The 16,611-nt window shown below is 35.2% G+C and overlaps 1 protein-coding gene and 1 non-coding gene across 3 annotated transcripts in view; one reads left to right on the top strand and one right to left on the bottom strand.

Annotated features, from left to right (window-relative positions):
- Nucleotides 1-2,572: 2,572 nt before the first annotated feature.
- Nucleotides 2,573-16,611, bottom strand: part of Serpinb7 (serpin family B member 7) — a 25,443-nt gene continuing 11,404 nt past the window's right edge. For both annotated transcript variants that reach the window (XM_028775660.1, XM_028775659.1), the window contains 4 exons: nt 8,184-8,301; nt 5,960-6,102; nt 4,438-4,584; nt 2,573-2,971 (listed from right to left, as the gene is read on the bottom strand). In XM_028775660.1, coding sequence (XP_028631493.1) covers nt 2,573-2,971; nt 4,438-4,584; nt 5,960-6,102; nt 8,184-8,301 — 807 coding nt within the window. The remainder of the gene's footprint in view (nt 2,972-4,437; nt 4,585-5,959; nt 6,103-8,183; nt 8,302-16,611) is intronic.
- LOC114627754 lies at nt 16,073-16,203 on the top strand. The gene has a single exon (XR_003712398.1). It is a non-coding gene; the product is annotated as a small nucleolar RNA SNORA17 (small nucleolar RNA).

The raw sequence follows: 16,611 nt of genomic DNA on the forward strand, positions 1-16,611 counted from the left end.
TTCATTATGCCTATATCAGCTAGGACACTGCCTATGTTTTCTTCCACCTATTTCAGTGTTCCAGGTTTTACATTGAAGTCTTTGATCTCTTGGGGTTGATTTTTGTGCATGGTGATGGATACTATTCTAATTACATTCTTCTATATGTGGAAATCCAGTTTTCCTAGCACCATTGATGAAGATACTGTTTCTCCAATGTATGTGCTTAGCAGTTTCATCAAATAATAGATGGCTATAGCTATGTGCACTTATGTTCAGGTCTTCTGTTCCATTTGTCTACATGTCTATTTTTATTCCAATACTATTCTGTTTTTATTACTAGAGCTCTGTAATATACTTTGAAATCTGGAACAGTATTTCCTACATCTTTGTTCTTTGAGCTTAGAGATTGCTTTGGATATACCTGGTCGTTTGTGGTCCTATATGCATTTGATAAGTTTTTTCTATTTCTGTGAAAAATATTGTGGAGAGATTTATTGCAATTGCACTTAATCTGTAAATAGCTTCTTGGTAAATTGTCATTTTTACACTATTAATTATACATAAGCATGAGGATTCTTTCCATTTCCAAGAATTTTCCTTTACCTCTTTCTTCAAAAATTTAAAGTTTTATTTTGGGTGTATTTCACTACTTTGGTTAGGTGTTTGTGTGTGTGTGTGTGTCTGTGTGTGTGTGTGTGCATCTCATATGCATGTACATGTTTTACTGTAAATGGAAGTATTCTCATGATCTTTTAATCAACATGTTTATTTGATGTATATAGAAAGGCTATTGATTTTTTGTCCTTCCAATTTGATGATTTGTTGATCATCTCTAGAAATATTCTTGTGGATTTTGGTATATCTTCTTAGATGATCATTCAGGTTGTACACTCAAGGCAAGGCTTGAAAATTAGATACGGTGCAGAATATTGAGTTCCTAGAACTCATCAGGCAAGAACCATGTACAGGTGTATAACCTTTGGCTATGCCTGAAGGTTGGATATATTGCAAGTTTGCTAGAGCCTGATGGTCTCAGACCTGATTGTTGTGACCTACAGAATATTTGATGGGAAAACTGGGTGTTGGGATGGCTCAGGAAGGATTGATCATACTGGGGTGGTGCACAGGGTGTTCAGTTCAGGCTAGATCTAGAGATTGAAGAGGTTTCAATTGGGCCAGGACTCGGGACTAGACATGAACAGGGGGAATGGAACCTGGGCATATACTGGAGTTTGGATGAAGTTCAAGCAGTGGATTTGCAGGAGGAGGGAAAGAAATTAAAAGTAGCCTGCTTGGGTCTCTGCAATGTGTGGTGGGTCCAAGGTCTCTGGTAGTAAGTGGAGTAGGGATCAAGCAATATCCTAAAGAAGGGAGACAGTCTTGGGGGAAGGACTTATCCTTGGCAAGCAGCCATGAGTATAGGACAACTAAAATGATGGAAGAAGCAGGGTACAAAACACATAACCTACCAGGGTCTGCATCACCCACTGTGATACCTACAAAGTTTTTAGTAACAAGAAGGGCTGAGAACAGGTGAGTTTCAAAAAAAAAAAAAAAGAGTGGCAACTGATCAGAGAGACCAGATGGAATAGAGGAAGAGAGGAGGGAAACCATAGGGAGCCGACTTAGGTCTATCCTTGTCTCTCATTCTTAACTTCATATTCTTATACTCATAATTATCTCATCCATTAGTGTGCATGCAAAAGTAATATTATATGTCATAGATAAGCATGATTGAGCCAGATCAAGCGTGTGCTACAAAAGCATTCTTTTCCTTCTTCACTGCTTCTTTCCATGATCTAAAAAATAAAGAGCTGGTATACTAAAAATTGCTAAGAGGTGAGCAGTCACACTGTGCAGGTGTTATACATCTTTATTATGAGAAACATGGGGAACACTCATAATCTCAAAAGAATATGGAATAATATTCTGTAAATAACAACTGCCAACATTTAAAAAGTACTTAATATTTGAAAATTATGTACATATTAAGTATTACCCAGAAATGCCAAAGGCTATAAATTTGAAGTTATTAATGAAACACTTTGATTGCTTATCAATCTTAATTCTGTATTTTTGAGTCCCTCTATTTTTGATTATAAAGTGATTGGGAAGTCAAATGCACTAAAGGAAATTCAACCTTTTTTTTTTGTTGTCAAGGATGAGTTTGCCTTCATTCTGATTTCTGAGAAACCAATGGGCTTACTTTTTAGATCGTTGTATCATGAAACAGGAATGTCTCTGAAAACTCAGAAATTCAAATGTAAAAGTTTCTACAGGCAGCCCCTGAAGTCTCTTTGTGAATGGATCAGAATCCACGTCTCCATATGGGCCTTCAGAAAGAATGGTAGAGCAGATCACGGATAGAAAGCCAGTAATATTAGACAAAGGGAAGTGTAAGGGAGTAGTAAGGATGAGCGCAAGGATTGAGACTATCAACCAGGTACTGAAGGGTTAAGTCACCAGTATCATTTGCTGACCATCAATGAACTGAAACAAATCAAAGCAAACCCGTGTACTTCCAATTACAATTCTATTCACTTATGATGCTTCTTGATACCTGTTACTGTATAGGAAACCAAATAGAATTTCAAGGACAAGAGACTTTGCCAGTAAATAAGATGATGTCACTCTTCCTGATGACAAACATAAAGGGGCGGTCAACTTTGAATACTGTGGATTCAGGAAGCTGCTTTTCAACAATGTTATTTTCCGTGGCAGCAGTGGCCTCAGTGCCCTCCTCTGACACCTCTATGAATGACTTGTGCATTAGCTTCGATACGTAGAGACGACCTCCAGAGGCAATTCCGGAGAGATCTGCACTGGATTCATCAAAGATGTCTTGCAAGCCTAGGGATTTCAAGTGACGCCTCATTTCGTAATCCTTCTCTATCTTGAACTGGGGGAGAAACACGTCCACATACTGAGATTTCATTTTCCTTCTATTGCTCCAGTCCATTAGATTCTGGAAACTCAGCTTGCTTTCAATCTATAGAGATTTAAAAGTTTGGAAATATAGTTAGGGGAAGAGTGAAATGAGAACTACAATAATGAGAATAATAATGAGAGGGGTGTTCTGTAGTGACACCCTTCTGGGTTTTTCTATAGAAGTGCATGAAATAGATCTGGAGGAAATCACAAAGAGAACATGAATGAAAGAATAAGTCAGGTATATTTTAAACAAGTTGCTTGTTTAACTCATGAAGCTATGACAAGCCATTGTTTGTGTGTACTAATTGACATGTCTGATCTTTATGCATATTGTAAAATACAGAGAAAGTAGAATAATAGGTAGGCAACCAGAACAAGGAGAGGTATGTGGGACCATTTGGATGGTGGAAAGGTTAGGGAAAAATGGCGTAATTATACTCTACTTTCTAAACTTAAAAGAAATGGTTAAAATGTATAAAAATAAATATCATTTAGAATAGAATTGGGCTTATTAGTTCTGTGAAGTATTTTAAAGATACTATAGTAAAGTAGCAGTAGATACATAAAAAGAATATGGAAATGAGGAATCATCAAAAGAAAACAGAGCTTAGTGGTCATTTAAACCAGTGCTTTCTAATCACTGACTCATCATGAAAGACACATAAAGTCTAAATGTTTATAGAGCTTGAAAAGTAAACCAGTGGAAGGCTGGAGAGTTGTCTCAGAAGTTTGACTCTCATCACTCATCCATGGCTTACAACTGTCTATACTTTCAGTTTTAGGGAATCTGATGCCTTCTTACACAAAGGCGAGCTTCTTACCAGCCACACATGTGATACAGATATGCAATCATGCAAATACCCATAAACATAAAGTAAAAATTTAAATATAAAATAATAAATGATAAATAAACCTAGGTAGCCTGAGGTAAAGACCCAGAATCCCATCTCTGGGGAGAGGAATGACAGACCTCTTCCAGTATAATAATCACTCTCATAGGGAAGCATAGATTCACAACTCTCTGATCCAACACTTGAGAAAAAGAAGCTCAGAGAGTGAAGTGATATAAACTCGAGGTGCAAAACAAGCAATCTTAGATGTACATCATAGCTGCTTGAAACAATTCACAAATAATTTTAGTTTCTAATGGGAAGGTTTTTTTTCACACTCAGTTAAAATCCTATATGTGGATATCTCTTAAACTAAGATGTTCTGAAATTTTAAAAATACTTTTCAAATACACGAAACTTATATTTTATAAAGGATCTGAACTTACATAGTCCAATGTTCATATGAAATTTCTGTGTATGAATAATGTAGTTAGTAGGTAATCTATAGCTTCTTATTCTGAATTTCCCTTTTTCTCCTTAATTCGAGCCTTTTATGGTGTCAGTTTCATTACTATGTAACACACATGTGCACATGCAAACATACACACACACACATGTGCACACACACACGAAAAAATAAACAACAGAGAGTATTCTGTACATAATAGTCTATTGTAGGGTAACTGCAACTTACTTTGGATAGGTCATCCTCGGGCAGCATGATGAACATGCTCATGTCACCGTGATATTGGAGCTCAAGCACCTGCATTGGTGGCTCCTCAATTGTAGACAAGTTGAACCTCCGTTCTTGATGCATCATATTAACTGCTTTCCCAGGACACTGGAAGTCAAGATCACAAAGAGGTGTTTACAAGCCTATATCGTCTTACTCATTGACCAAGTACATGTAAAAACATGAATTTGGTTAGTAGACTTGGGAGATTTGCTGATATATATGTTTCAAGTGTCGGTTGTAAGATGCCTTCATCTTAATTAAATTAATCCTTTAGTAGCAACATTTCTGCTAGGTAACTTCGGGTAAAGTACCTCACATTTCTGCCTCCAGACCCTCATCTACATGACAGATATAATCAATATATGATGAATGGAATGGAATCCCTCACTGCATGGAATGGAGGGGATTCTGTGGGTTAATATAGAGTTATTAGGTGAAAGATTGCCTGGTACTGAGTGCATTAGCTGAAATTTTCTATAAGTAATAATAAAAATTAATTAATATAAATTGATAAAAATTAAATTAATTAGAAATATTCTATACCAAATGGCAATACATAATTCTGTAGGTTTCTTCTCACATTAAGACCAAAGTATACACTAGAGCAACAGAATCATGTAATTTAAGAGTAAAGTGTTAGGGAAATTAAAAATGCCCATAAAGTGGCAGGTTACCTCTGTTTTAATATGAGAAAAAAATCTAATTCTTATCTTGAAGATACCTTTCATAAATTTAGAAATATCATACAGATGTAACAAGTTCTTTTTCCTTTTGAAATTAAAATAGACAAACTTGTCAACAATTCTGTAATATCCCTTTATAGGACAAAATTTCAACACAGGAGGACAATAAGTTCTCTTTTCTTGATCCTAAGGGCTCTTTCCGTCTAATAAAATTCTTCTTTTGGGCTTCAAAAGAACATACGGAAAACAACAAATTATACAAAGACCCATCGATTGAAGTAAGAGTGTGCTTATCCCGAGTGGGGAGTGTGATGGCTCAACCACACAGTGCCATTGATGCAGTGCAAGAGTCACATGTCTTACAAAGGTATTTCACTGTCTTGTTTGTTTGTTACTTTTACTACATGTGTTCTACTATCCCCCTCCTTTCACTACCTTGTACATTAACAGCACCAACTGTGAAATCTGCATGCAAGACTGCATAGCCCACACAATTACAAAGCTATCTTGTATGGGGATGTGGCCAGTACCATGAGTTTTAAAAAGAAAGCCATAATACTTTTGAAAAGCGTCAATAGAATCCCAAGACAATCCAGGAGACAGGAGGCTGTATGCTGTGTATTTATTGTGAGGCAACCCAAATAGTGTGACAAGTGGATGGAACTGACAATAATGTCAGTTCTACAAAGCTAGAAAGGGATCTTACCACATTTGGCAATACAGATGAAATTTGTGCAAAGACCACAGTTCTCACCAAGGAATAATTGGGGGTGGGTCCTTAATGTGTATGTACGTACTGTGGGAGACCTAAAACGGCAACTGAGGGTCTCACTCTTGGTGAAGGCCGATTTCCATTTGCCTTTGAAGTAAACAGCATTCACCAGCACCATGACAGCTGAGGAACTGAGGCTGCTGTCGCCCAACACCTTCTTGATTTTGCCTTTTAAAAATAAGTTGAATGGAACAAGGCTCATTTATAGTGAAACATTTACTAAATTCATTCACAGCCTGTTAATGGACATGGTTTTTTCTTAATATCATTATTATACAAATAATTAAGAGGTTAGTAATAGAATTTTAGTAGTAAATACGCCTGGTATTTTTTAAACACTTTAAGGATGGTATTTGATTTAACCCTCATGAAGCCTTTACAAAATCTGTGCTGCCATTGTTTTGGTTTCCTGTTAAGAGAACTGAAGCACAGGGACATTAAATAACCGATATAGTCACTCAACAAGAGAGCAAGTGTAACCATCACTGTGTCCGTGGAAGCCACAGAGATGTTAACTTGCTATACCAGACTCAGCCGGTAACACAACATCATACAGTTGTGAGATGACATAATGAAGATGTAAGATTCCCATGATGAGGAAATCAAGTCTCACAGAAGGCACTCAAGCAAAGTCCAGGAAATTGTGTTTCCAGAAAAAAAAAAAAAACAAAAAAAACAAACAAAAAAAAAAACCCCTGAAACTTATATATCACCAAAGGTGACTGATAAGTATACTGAAAGAATATGGCCACACAAACATCAAATAAGATGGAGCCATTTGAGAAGTGTCCTGTAACTTATAATAAACTTACAGAAGTCTACTTTGGTTGTGATAAAAATCCTGCACAAGAGAAGTAAAACCCACGGAGATCCCCTGTTCAGACTGCTGCTTACAGAAAACTTTCAGGTGACCCAAAAAATAACCATGAGATTTCAGAAATGTCATTTTCAGAACAACAAAGCACTGACAATCAAAGCAGGACGTAAGCCACCAGCCAACGGTAGAGAAGTCCTGGTGGGTGGTCTTCCTGGAACACTGCCACAGCAGTTGCACAGGAAATGAAAAGTTGTCAGAAGTCACAACTATGTAATAAATTGAAACAACTCAGTGCTTCCCAGAAATAATCAATCATTATTAATAACCAATCAACTGTTGATCTGTGAAAGTGATAAGATCAACATTTGTCTAAGATTGAGGTGTTTGGTCATCTTACCTAGACCGATAAGCCAATATATCTACTTATGATTTAGTTTTAAACACAAAATTAGACCTAGTCATGTGTAAGAGATAAAAAAAAATTCTAAAAGTAAAAAATAAATGCAAATATCACTAAAGAAACAAAAGGCTACGGCAACTTGATTCTTATTGAGGAAGACGTTCCCAAAGCCCTTTCATAGCGCTGGCCAAACCACATTGAAATTGTGCAACTCCAAGTAGAATTGCATTCCATTCCGTCAAAAAGGCTTATTCCTCCCACTGCACATTAACAAGACCTTTGTTAGTTACATCACTTATTCTTGAAGCTTAAATTGTATCCATGAAAGTTTCAAATGGGAGGGGAAATCAAATGCCCTAACTATGTAATGATTTATAGAATGCCATTTCGTTTTCCAAAACCAAGATACGTCATTTCTTTTTCTTCATTAGTAATATACAAATTATATTTGAGATTTTTAATGATGAGTAAGCCAAGGCACAGTAATGAAGTAATGATAAATGAGCAAAGGAAATGGAGAAATTATATTCTTATTCTCAGGAGAATGTGTATAAATGGAGTATAAATCACGTGGCTCATAGTTCTGAGCTGAAGCAAAACACACATACATGAGTAATATCCATAGTTCAAATCAGAACCCACCATAAGTAAATAAATAAATAAATAAATAAATAAATAAATAAATGACAGCTTTAGAATCATTTGATTAGCAACACAAAAGATTAATAGGTTTCTGTGTCCTGTGTTAGAGGAAAACTTTGTCTAGAATTCAGATTTCAGTTGTAAAAATATCATGAAGTGTTGCAATTTTTCTGAAAGTGCTACCTTTGCCAAATATGTTATTTTGATAACAAGTATTCTTAAAATGCTGAAATCAATCAAACAAATAGTCTAAGACAACAACAATCATTACTTTAGATTAGGAGGGACTATTTTTTTATATGAATAAAACTTTCCACGTTTCAAGTAACCTGATCTTATTATTTACATATAACTCACAAACACTGTAAAACATAAACATATTTCACTTGCCATGTGTCTCATTTTCAATCCATTTATTAATTTTAAATCTGGTTTCTTGTACATCATTTGTGAAGTCAACTCTTTCCACTTTAGCATTGTATAAGTTTTTAGCACACTCCATGTAGTTCTGCAAATAAGAATATAGATTTTGTATCAATAAATACCACTGAAAAAGTACAAAAGAAATATGAGGTTGATTCTTGATTTTCACTGCTTCCAAAAAGTGAACACATTGCCAGAGCTATCAAAACAGGTTAGTAGTGAAGCCAGTGTTGAATATCAGTTTTACTTTTTCTGGATTGGGTTGGGGGATGGTGATTAAAGCTTGCTGCCTCAGCTTTAGCACGTCTTTCACATTATAAATACCCCAGTGTCCTCATCATCTACCCTTTTAGCTAAAAGGCTTTCAAGGCTACTTCTCATACATAAGACAGCAAACTCTGAACATAGCCTAAAAGGCTTTATACCTCATTTCCTCATTTCTAGTTATCTCCCCATAGTAAGTGCTTTGGTCGCACAAGATTCCTTATACTTCCTCTAGAGATCCACCCATGTGTCTCACCTTACTGCAAACCTTTTAGTGACCCCCCTTCCACTCCAGTGTTCCTCACTGTCAGCAAATGTCCTACTTGTTTCTGAGCATTACTTACTGCTTCTCCGTGAGAGGCGTTTCCTAAGGCCCTCCGGTGGCTTATAACAATGTCTTTACTTTCATTTTAAGGAAAAATTAGTATCTGAACACTTGTATGGAGCACACTGTGGTAACTCCATACAAATATTTAACATATAACTGTCAAATCATGATAATGAGCATCTCCATCCCTCAAACACAATCCCATCTGTTGCCACAATATAGTTTACCTTCATTTGAAATATTCCAAATCTTCCATAAGACATGAAATTCTGTGAAGTTGAGACCATGCATGCTTTGTTTACTACTGCATCCTAACACAAAATGCACTGACTTTTTCTACTTACTGAGTGTTCAAAAGTACATAAATTTAATTTTTAAAAGTTACCCAATTTATCAGCATTCTAGGACTACAGCAAGCCTACGTATAAATATTTCATAACAAATATTTTCATATTTGGAAGAAAAATGTTCAATATAACCTATATTGATCTATATTTACCAGTATTTATTCTAGTAAATACTATACAATTTTCTATACCAGTGGTGAAGATTGACTGGAAATGTCTGGTCTATCTGCAAGATGAGATTGTCAGTATATGGATCAGACTTTTCATTTACATATTAACTTCCATCTATCCATCCATCCATTCATCTATCCATCATACCAATCACCTTATAGACACTAATTACGAAAATTAATTTTAAAACTCTATCTGCATTCAGAGAAATTATCATCATAAATGTAAGCTGTCAGCAAGAAAAAAGGCTAAAAGAGGCAGGAGTTGGAAAATTGTGTAGGCACTACTATAGTCTGTCATTCTCAGTTAGTCCTGGAAGAGTTACAAGCCATTTGACTCTTATACATTTTTCTGTAAGTTCAATTAACATGTCATACCAATCTCTTTCTATGACTATCATGTTTTTAAAAAGGAGATGTTATTTGTCCAAGTAAATCCTTTTCTCAAGGTCCCTAACTCCTCTACTTCTATCACTATGAGATCATAGTATTATACTCCTCTCTGTCACAAATCATTCCAGAGTGCTTCCTTTGTCTTGGAAAGAGAAGCTTCCAGGCTCTTTCCCAGGAGAAACCTCATATCACAAATCCTTTCTGTGATGGCTGCTTTTATGTATCAACTTGACAAGTTTGAAGTATCAGACAGAATAGAAAATGTCTACCCCATTAGATGAGGGTTTCATCTAGCCAGTGCCCAATAAGTACAAATGCAAACAGCACCAGAGTAAGAGGGAAATCCTGCAGCTTGCACAGACTGGGACAACAACCATTTTGACCTTTAGACTCCAACTGAAACATGGGCTTTGCTTTAGTCTGGGCACTGGCGACTTTTAACCCAAGGCCTCTATGTTTTCCTAATTGTCATGTTGGGGTGACTCAAGTCCTTGTAATAAATCTCTAGCAGCCTGTTCTTTCTATTCTCTGAAGAATGCTTGCTGAAGCACTCACTAGAATAAAATCCAGCTATTTATCCTTGTCTTTCCCAACTCCTCTATCTGAGTCGTTCCACAGGCAATAGGATTTCCACATTTTCTATTAACAAAAAGAAAGATTATGGACTTCTTTTATTTTCAGTTTATTTTCTTGATGGATGTTTTATAAATCCAATAACACTTTGCTACTTCTGCAGCAGCATATCTGTGTGCATGGCTCCACACTTCTCATTTTAATGACAATGGACTAAATCTCTCAAACTATAAGCAAGCACTCAATTAAATGTTTTCTTTTATTATAGTTGCCTTTGTCATTGTGTCTCTTCAAAGCAATAAAACATTGATTAAGTCAGAAGTTGGTAGCAGGAATGGGGTATTGCTCTGATAGTCCTGACAATGCTGCTTATTGTCCAAATGTGGACTTTGGGACTTGCAAATGGGAAATCAGTTAAATGCTTTAAGAGGGTCTTAAAGGGCCATACTAATAGAGGCATGGAAGACCGGTGCTGAGAGCAATGTGTAGTATGACAGCCTGACTCAAGAGGTTTTACAGGAGAAGAAATTAGTAAGTGACCTAGAGACCATTCTTATGATATTTCAGTGGAGAATGCTGCTTTCTGCCCTTACCTAAAAATAAATTGCCTATAGCTAATTTAATGAGTTATAAATTAATATCATTGGCAGAGGAGATTTCAAGACAGTCTAGTATCTACTATGGTGCTTGGTTACTAATGGTCACTCTTATGCAGATATTTAATGAAAAGGAGCATGCTAAACAAACTAAAATACAAAATGTACAGTTTGAGAAGAAAAAAGAGGACCAGAAAGTATAATGGAGCTAAGCTCAGTGCTTGAGGAGATAAAAGGTTTAAAGAAGAGCTTGAAGCTAAAAGGAATAAAGGAAGTGGTGACCTAGAGTCAGACCCCACCCAGCTAAGTTTCTAACTTATGCAAAGCAACTAAAGAAAAGTTTAAGAAGTGAAGAAAACCATTCGCAACAGAGTTGAGGCAAATATAACTGAACAAAGAGGCTAAGGTCCAGCCTCAGTGAGCCACAGAAACTGGCGGCTTTAACAATATGATTCTGGCCTTGATAGCTAAGAATACAAGAAGCAAGTTATAAAATCTTCCTTCTCAGGTTAAAACAAAAAGATGCTGAAGCCAAGCTTGTCAGGATTGTTCCTTCACAGAAGTCCAGCAACAAGGAATAGATGTAAAGAGCTGCTAACAGGGCATGGAACAAGCCCAAATGTGTTGTAGTCAACAAAGCTGAATGGAGCTGAAGATCTGAAGAGCACTTTGATATCAGACATGAAGGTATGGAATTTGGAGTTAGATAGGTGTAAGTCTAGTATTTTGATCCTGTATTTTCTTACTATGCTCTCTTCCCTCCCTTTTGCAATGGTAATATATATTCTGTTTTATTGTAGGTTAGAAGTATGTGATTTGCTTCTTTATTTTGATGTTTCCAGGGGGTTAGAGTTAAGAGATTGACTTGAGTCTCAGAAGAGATTTTGAACTTTAGATTTTGAACAGTATTGATGCTATAAATAGATTATAGAACTTTTGAACTTGGACAAAATACATATTTGCATTGTGATATAGCTACAAGCCTCAGGGAGTGGAATGTAGTAGTTTGAATATGAATGGCCCTAATAGGTTTACATGTTTGAATTTTTATTCATCAGGGAGTGTCACTATTTGGGAGGGATTAGGAAGTATACCCTTGTTTGAGTAGGTGTGGTCTTAAGTGGGCTATTGGATGTGGGTTTTGAGGTTTCAGAAGCCCAAGGCGAGCACAGTGGCTTTATTTCTTCCTGCTGCCTTCAGATCTAGATGTAGAACTCTCAGCTTCTTTTCCAGCTTCATGTCTGCCTGCATGTTGCCTTGGTTCCTGCCATGATGAAAATAGGTTTAAAACTCTGAAACTAAAACCTCTGAAACTCTAAGCAAGTCCTCAATTAGGTGTTTTCTCTGATTACAGTTGCCTTGGACATGGTGTCTTTTCACAGCAATAGAACACTAACACAGAGATCAAGGATTACACTTATTCCTAGATTTACATTTAATAACTATTCATAAATATGACTGTTTTGGGTTTCTTTTTCAGATAGTTTGTGTGAAGTGTTTAGGAGTGCTGCTTATTTTAAACTGAATTCTAAACTATTATTTTACTAAGGATTTAGAAGTTCTAGTAGATTTTTGATGGAGCCTTTAGAGATAGAAAACTAGATGACAGAAAAATAGACAGTTATGGTAATGCATGGATAGATAGATGATAGATAGATAGATAGATAGATAGATAGATAGATAGATAGATGATAGATAGATAGATAGATAGATGATAGATAGATAGATGATAGATAGATAGATGATAGATAGATAGATGATAGATAGATAGATAAATAGATAGATGATAGATAGATGATAGATAGATAGATAGATAGATAGATGATAGATAGATAAATAGATAGATGATAGATAGATGATAGATAGATAGATAGATGATAGATAGATAGATAGATGATAGATGATGGATAGATAGATAGATAGATGATAGATAGATAGATAGATAGATAGATGATAGATAGATAGATAGATATAGATGATAGATAGATAGATAGATGATAGATAGATAGATAGATAGATGATAGATAGATGATAGATAGATAGATAGATAGATGATAGATAGATAGATGATAGATAGATAAATAGATAGATGATAGATAGATAAATAGATAGATGATAGATAGATGATAGATAGATAGATAGATAGATGATAGATAGATAAATAGATAGATGATAGATAGATGATAGATAGATAGATAGATGATAGATGATAGATAGATAGATAGATGATAGATAGATAGATAGATAGATAGATAGATAGATGATAGATAGATAGATGATAGATAGATAGATAGATAGATAGATAGATAGATAGATAGATGATTGACATATAGACATGTGATAGGTAATAGACATCACATCCTTTGGGGCAGTTAAGTTTTCCTTCTGATTATCTTTTATTTTTTTTCTCAATTAGACTTTTAATATTGTATTTAATGTTACATGTAAATAATGAGAGTGACCATCATTGTCTAATTACTGATTACAGACCAATTTTTTTCAAGTATCTTTGAGACAGCAATATACACTCTATCTCTACCTAATTTACTAAGAATTATTACTGTGGACATTTAGTTTCTTAGTACCTTTCTCTGCACATATTGAGGTGATTATATTCTTTTACCCCTTAATTTTATTCATGTAGCCTATTGTATTTATTGATTCATATGTACTGAAACCATCTTTGCATTCCTGACACAAGTCACACTTGGCCAATGTAAATGATTCATTTAACGTGCTGTTGATTTTTATTTGCAAGTGTTTTATTAAAGAATTTAAAAATCCATATTTCACAGGGAAATTTGGCATTGGTTTTCTTTCTCAGTAGTGTTCTTGTGTACCTTGTCAACACTGGCCTTTTAATACAGGTTTGGAAGTGTTGTGTCTTTAGGGTTTTGTTGAAGTTTCTTAAAGATTGACAGTTCTGTAAATATTTGGTGACCTCAGTACTTCCTGAACTTTCCTTAGAAGGACAATATTATTCATTACGATTCTCTTCAAGTTTTCTCTTATTTTGACTCAGCATTTATCGGTTGTATATTTCCAAATACTTATCATTTATTTTAAATTATACCATTTATTGGCATATAATTGTTCATAAAGCTCTCAATATTATTTGTGTTACTTTAATGTTAGTCGTACTGTCTTCTTTATTTTTAGTATTATTTGAGGATGCTTTTCATGCTACTCTAATTAAATGTTTGTCAATTTTGTAATTGTTCCTCTTTCATCTATTTAATTTCCATATGCTATAATATTCCGTTTTACATTTTTAATAAATGCTTCATATGTTCATCTTTTTCTAATTTATTGAACTGTGATATCTGGTTTATACTTGCTTTTTCTTTTTAAAGTAGGTGTTTACTGCTACAAATTTATTTCTTAAATTGTTCTTTTCATATTTCATAATATTTAATGTATTGTTTTTCATTTTTAACATTTTTTTTATTTTTAATTTCTTTCTTTACTCCTTGGGTGAAAAAATGCTCATGATCTACTATATGAAATATTGTGGTTAGCATTTTACAGTTCATGCATACACACAATGTTTTGTGATAATATTTATTCATATCACCCTCTCTTATCTTCCTCCCTTTCCCTCTGAATCTCATACTCTTCCCATTCTGTTTCTTCTTAGTTTGATTATTTTGTTCTACTTTTTTGTTTGTTTTTTAAATTAGAATGGCAAGTAGGAAGAAGACATAATAGAAAACATTTAGTTATAAAATATAAATGCTAGGGATAAAGAGACATCAAGGAAAACATAATGACTATTTGTATTGTTCATTACAAGAGGGCAAATAAGGAGTAACTAGAAACATAAAACATGATGCTCTCTTGAGACCTTAAATCGTATGAAGTTGATCTTGGCACTAAGAGAAGGATGACTCATCACACAACTATGGAAACACAGAGAGATATGAAAGACTTCCTTGAGGACATAGAAATTATATGAGTACATCACTTATATATATAAAAGACCATAAGTTAGAATAAATGTAATTAAATTGGAATCCTCAACTTCAATTTCGAGGAGTATTGGAAACACTGATATGTATATCAGACAAATATAAAGAAGACAAATATAAAACAATCAGAAAAGAACCAAAAATCGAGATAAGGTATCTATTTCTAGAAAAACATAAAAGAAGGAAGTTCTAGGATGTATGTTAACACTTCAGAATAGGTCACAAAGTAAAACCTAGCTCAGACTGGAGACTGGTGATTCAGTAACCACTAATGAGTTACATACAAACTGTACCTTTAAATATTTCTCTAGCTACTAGTTAGTAACATGCGCACAATCACTAAGGAAATCTGTAGCAGTGATCTGGATTTGCAAGGCAGTTAGGGGAGGAATAACATTGTTTAAAGAATGGTTGAGGAATGGATCCATGAGGAGTGAGTTATAACAATGAATACACTGAGATAGGAGAAAAGTCAAATGATTGAACAATTCAAAAAAGTTGAAGAATTTGTGGAAATGGAAAAAGAATAAGCATGAAATTCTCTACTCAGAGGTTAGCAACTCGCCACTGTAAATTTTAGACAGAAAATAGACTTGCATATTGTTCAGTTTTGAATAGATTTGGTGATTAAATTACTAAAACATCATGGAGAAAAGGTTGGGAAACTATACAGAGAAATGTGGGAAGAACATCCACTGGCATAGAAGGTCTAAATTCACAATAATATTGAATATATTCAAATTATACGGTATTTGATTTGCAGAAATCTGACCCAAGACATATTTAGCATAAAATAGGAAATATAGAAAATAAAATAATCAGATGTAACAATTGGACCTTTTAAAAATCCTTATTCTTTACACAGAAAATTTATCACATAATACTCTTATTTATGATCAAATATCAATAAGAAGAACTATATAAAAACAAAATGGAGATTATCTAGCTTGGAAATTTGTTAAACTTAGGTTCAAGAGTAGTTTTCAGAATCACTAACTGTGGGGGCTGCATCAAATGCTTAGACTTTAAGAGTACTTACCAACCTTCCAGTGGTCCCAAGTTAAGTTCCTAGCACCCATGTTGGGTGAACCATAACCCTGTAATTACAGCTCTTGGGGGATCCAATGATATCTTTAGCATACTTGGGTAATTACACTCACAAGCACATATCTCCAGAAAGACACACGTGTAGAGACATCATTGAAAATAAGAGTGGTCCTGCCCCTAGAGTTTTACAGGTGATGAGGCTGTATCCTATGTGCATCAATAGTTGGCAGAGAAGAGAGAGGCCATGTCTACACTCAGTGCTCTGACCTGTGACCATCTGAATGATTAGTAGCTAAATATTCCCTAAAAAAGGAGAGCCAGAGATGACAGTCTGGCACCAGAGGTACAAGACAGGGAGCAGGGCTCCCAGGGTGGGGACCTAACACCATGGACCCAGATGGGAATAAGCCTGAGACAAATGGCATTCACATGGGGCCACTTGGATGGGCCCAGACATGGAGCTAACATAAGCTGACCATCAGTCAAGTGCCATGCGGGCCTAGGAGAGGGGGCAGATTATGGCTGAGATGACCCCTGCCCAGTACCATAATGCATGGGCAGGTCATAATACTCCTGAGACTGCTCCTAGATGACTCCAGACACTCAGAGACCCCAGGTGCCACTAAGAGGAACAAGTAAGTGGTGGAAAAATGGACAAGAAAGAGAAGGAGAAGGAGAAGGAGAAGGAGAAGGAGAAGGAGAAGGAGAA

The sequence above is a fragment of the Grammomys surdaster genome, unplaced genomic scaffold (assembly GCF_004785775.1).
Source record: "Grammomys surdaster isolate TR1022 unplaced genomic scaffold, NIH_TR_1.0 257, whole genome shotgun sequence".
NCBI classification, from domain to species: Eukaryota; Metazoa; Chordata; class Mammalia; order Rodentia; family Muridae; genus Grammomys; species Grammomys surdaster.